At 50.9% G+C, this 3,059-nt stretch overlaps 2 protein-coding genes across 2 annotated transcripts in view; one reads left to right on the plus strand and one right to left on the minus strand.

The window, feature by feature from the left end:
- Window positions 1–735: 735 nt before the first annotated feature.
- DPPA5 (developmental pluripotency associated 5) lies at window positions 736–1,486 on the minus strand (the record flags this gene model as incomplete). The annotated part of the gene is made up of 3 exons (XM_010839800.1): window positions 1,471–1,486; window positions 1,150–1,241; window positions 736–903 (listed from the first exon to the last, which is right to left on the minus strand). Coding segments are annotated over exons 1-3 (276 nt in total), but the record flags the coding sequence as incomplete, so codon positions are not given.
- Window positions 1,487–2,148: 662 nt separating this feature from the next.
- The window catches only part of LOC104988469 (arylsulfatase E-like), a 13,439-nt gene continuing 12,528 nt past the window's right edge, over window positions 2,149–3,059 (plus strand). The window contains exon 1 of the mRNA XM_010839812.1: window positions 2,149–2,171. Coding sequence (XP_010838114.1) covers window positions 2,149–2,171 — 23 coding nt within the window. The remainder of the gene's footprint in view (window positions 2,172–3,059) is intronic.

A 3,059-nucleotide genomic window follows, 5' to 3' on the forward strand; every position in this document is an offset into this window, starting at 1 on the left:
CTTTTTTTTTTTTTTGAAAATGTTATTTATTGATTGGACTGTAATGGGTCTTCATTACTGCTCAAGGAGTTTTCTCTAGTGCCACCGAGCAGGGGCTCCTCTCTAGCTGTGGTCTTCGGGCTTCTCACTGCAGTGGTTTGTCTTGTTGCCCAGCACGGGCTCCAAGCTTCTGCAGCTGCAGCTCGTGGCCTCAAGAGCACCAGCTCAGTTAGTTGCTGCTCCTCGGCACCTGGGATCTTCCTGGACTAGAGAACCCGTGTCTCCCTCTCCGGCAGGTGGATTCTTTACAACTGGGCCACTGGGAAAGGCCTTACATTCTTTTTTTTTTTTTTTCGAGTCACATCAGGACTCAGACACAAAAGGTAGAAACCCCAAACCAGCTGGTTTATTTTTTCCTGGTCAAGATGAAGGAGAGTTCCACCCAGGACATACCCACTCTAGCCTACTTCCTGCAGTCTGGCCCCAAGGATATTGCTCGGACAGGCTTGCCAGGAGGCTCAGTGGTAACCAACCTGCCTGCAGGGCAAGAGACGCAGGCGTCCTGGGTTCAATCCCTGGGTCAGGAAGATCCCCTTGGAGGAGGGCACGGCCACCCAGAGCAGTATTCTTGCCTGGAGAATCCCAGGGACGGAGGAGCTCGGTGGGCTGCAGTCTGTGGGGTTGCAGAGACTGGAGTAGGACAGAGTGAGCACTCACGTTGTTTGCACACTGGCCCCATCTGATCCAAGGACCTACCTCGAGGGCATCCAGGACCTCGTCAAACAACACGCCACCAGCCTGCCTCGGGACTGGAACATCCGCTTCGTCCCGGAGTTTGTGTAAACAGGACCGGTAAACCACAACCTGGGTGAGGTCCGAGGATTCTAGAACCTTCGGGGGAAACGCAGCTTTGCCAGCTGTTGTCGTTCACTCTCTGAGTCAGGTCCGACGCCTGGGACCTCGTGGACTGTAGCCAGGCCAGGCTCCTCTGTCTGTGGGATTCTTCAGGCGAGAAGACTGCAGATGGTTGCCATTTCCTCCTCCAGGGGATCTTCCTGACCCAGCGATCGAACCTGTGTCTCCTCATTACCAGGTGGGTTCTTTAACTACTGAGCCACCAGGGAGAACCTTGCTTCCTTGAGGCTCCATATGTGAGCCTCAAGGTCCATCTGGACCGAACCAGGTTTCCAGCAGCCACGCCTGAATCCAGAACACCTCAGGGAGTTTCACCGCAAGGGAGAAAACGCGGTTTGTTTTGGGGTCTCAAAAGCAATCACCCCCTCTGTCCTAAGCTACATCTAACGAAGTCCACGTTCTGCATTCTGGAGACAGGGTCCAGTGTCTGTAAAGCTTCTTCTGTAGGGAAGAGCACTGCTTTGGTTCTTTGTTTCCAGATTAATTGCTTTACTACTTATGGCTGTGCTGTGTCTTCTTTGCCGTATCCTAGATCACAGGCTCTAGGGCTCACAGACTTCAGTATTTGTGACTCACAGGCTTCCCTGTTCATCCGCAAGAGGGATCTTCCCAACCCAGGGATGGAACCGGCGTCCCCTGCTTTGGCAGGTGGATTCTTTACCGCCGAGCCACCAGGGAAGCCCCTGTTTGCTTTTTTTGTTGCTGTTCTTGTTTTGGCCACACTGGCCAGCATGCGGGATGTTAGTTTCTCCAACCACGAATTGAACCCACACCCTTTGCACTGGAAGTACAGAGTCTTAACTACTCGATTGCTAGGAAATTCCAGGAAAAGCCATCCTTTGTGGGTTTTTAGTAACTTTCGCAGGGTATTGGGAGAATCAAATTTTTCCCTCTTGTTGTTGAAACTCTTGAGTATACAAGAGTGCCCTATGCTCTGCCTCACAGGATTGCCCCCGTTGCCTTAGGGCAACTCAGTGTCCGAAGCTGACTGGCCTCACAGGACTGCCTGTGTGCTCAGTCGTGTCCGACTCTTTCCTCCTCCAGGGGATCTTCCCGACCCAGGGATTGAACCCACATGCCCTGCATTGCAGGCAGATTCTTTCTTTCTTTTTTTATTTTTTTAACCACTGAGCCATTGTATTACTTACAGCATTATTATTATATTACATACTGCATTATCAATAGTTCTGTTTCTACTCCCCATGTTAGTACACACCTCTTTATTTCTTACAGGAAATACAAGGAAGAGAGGCCATGTTACGTCTGGAACACTCTTGGTAAGACAGGGCTGTGGGCGATCGGTCATCTTCTCTGTCTGCCCCTGCGTCTCTTCCGGTCAGTTTTTCAGAATCCCTTGATAGTAAAGTGGTCTTTCTCAGTTAGTCACTGATCAATGCCCCTTGGAGTTCCCTGGGGGCTCAGATGGTAAAGAATTTGCCTGCAATGCAGGAGACCTGGGTTTGATCCCTGGGTGGGGAAGATCCCCTGGAGGCATGGCAACCCACTCCAGTATTCCTGCCTGGAGAATCCCATGGGCAGAGGAGCCTGGTGGGCTACAGTCCCCGGGTTGCAAAGAGTCAGACGCGACTGAGCAGCTGAGTGCATGTTAATAAATGTGCGACAGCACTGCTTCTGCTTTATGTTTTGGGTTTTTGGCCCCCAGGCATGTAGGACCTCAGCTTCCGGCTGCTGCTGCTGCTGAGTCACTTCAGTCGTGTCCGACTCTGTGCGACCCCATGGACAGCAGCCCACCAGGCTCCGCCGTCCCTGGGATTCTCCAGGCAAGAACACTGGAGTGGGTTGCCATTTCCTTCTTAGCTTCCCGATCAGGGATCAAACCTGTCCTCCCTGCATTGGAAGGCAAAATCTTAACTGCCTGGGAAGAAAAAAAAAAGACAAAAACAAAAAATTCAAATGCCTACATGAGATGTATTCAAACTCTTCTGAAATGGTATTGATACTGTATATTTTAAAAGTGTGAGTTGTTTTAACTAAAAAAAAAACATCAAATGCCTGTGAAAGTGAAAGTCGCTCAGTCGTGTCCGACTCTTTGCAACCCCATGAAGTATACAGTCCATGGAATTCTCCAAGCCAGAATACTGGAGTGGGTGGCCTTTCCCTTCTCCAGGGGATCTTCCCAACCCAGGGATCGAACCCAGGTCTCC

This window comes from Bison bison, unplaced genomic scaffold (assembly GCF_000754665.1).
Source record: "Bison bison bison isolate TAMUID 2011002044 unplaced genomic scaffold, Bison_UMD1.0 scf7180017846458, whole genome shotgun sequence".
NCBI lineage: Eukaryota > Metazoa > Chordata > Mammalia > Artiodactyla > Bovidae > Bison > Bison bison.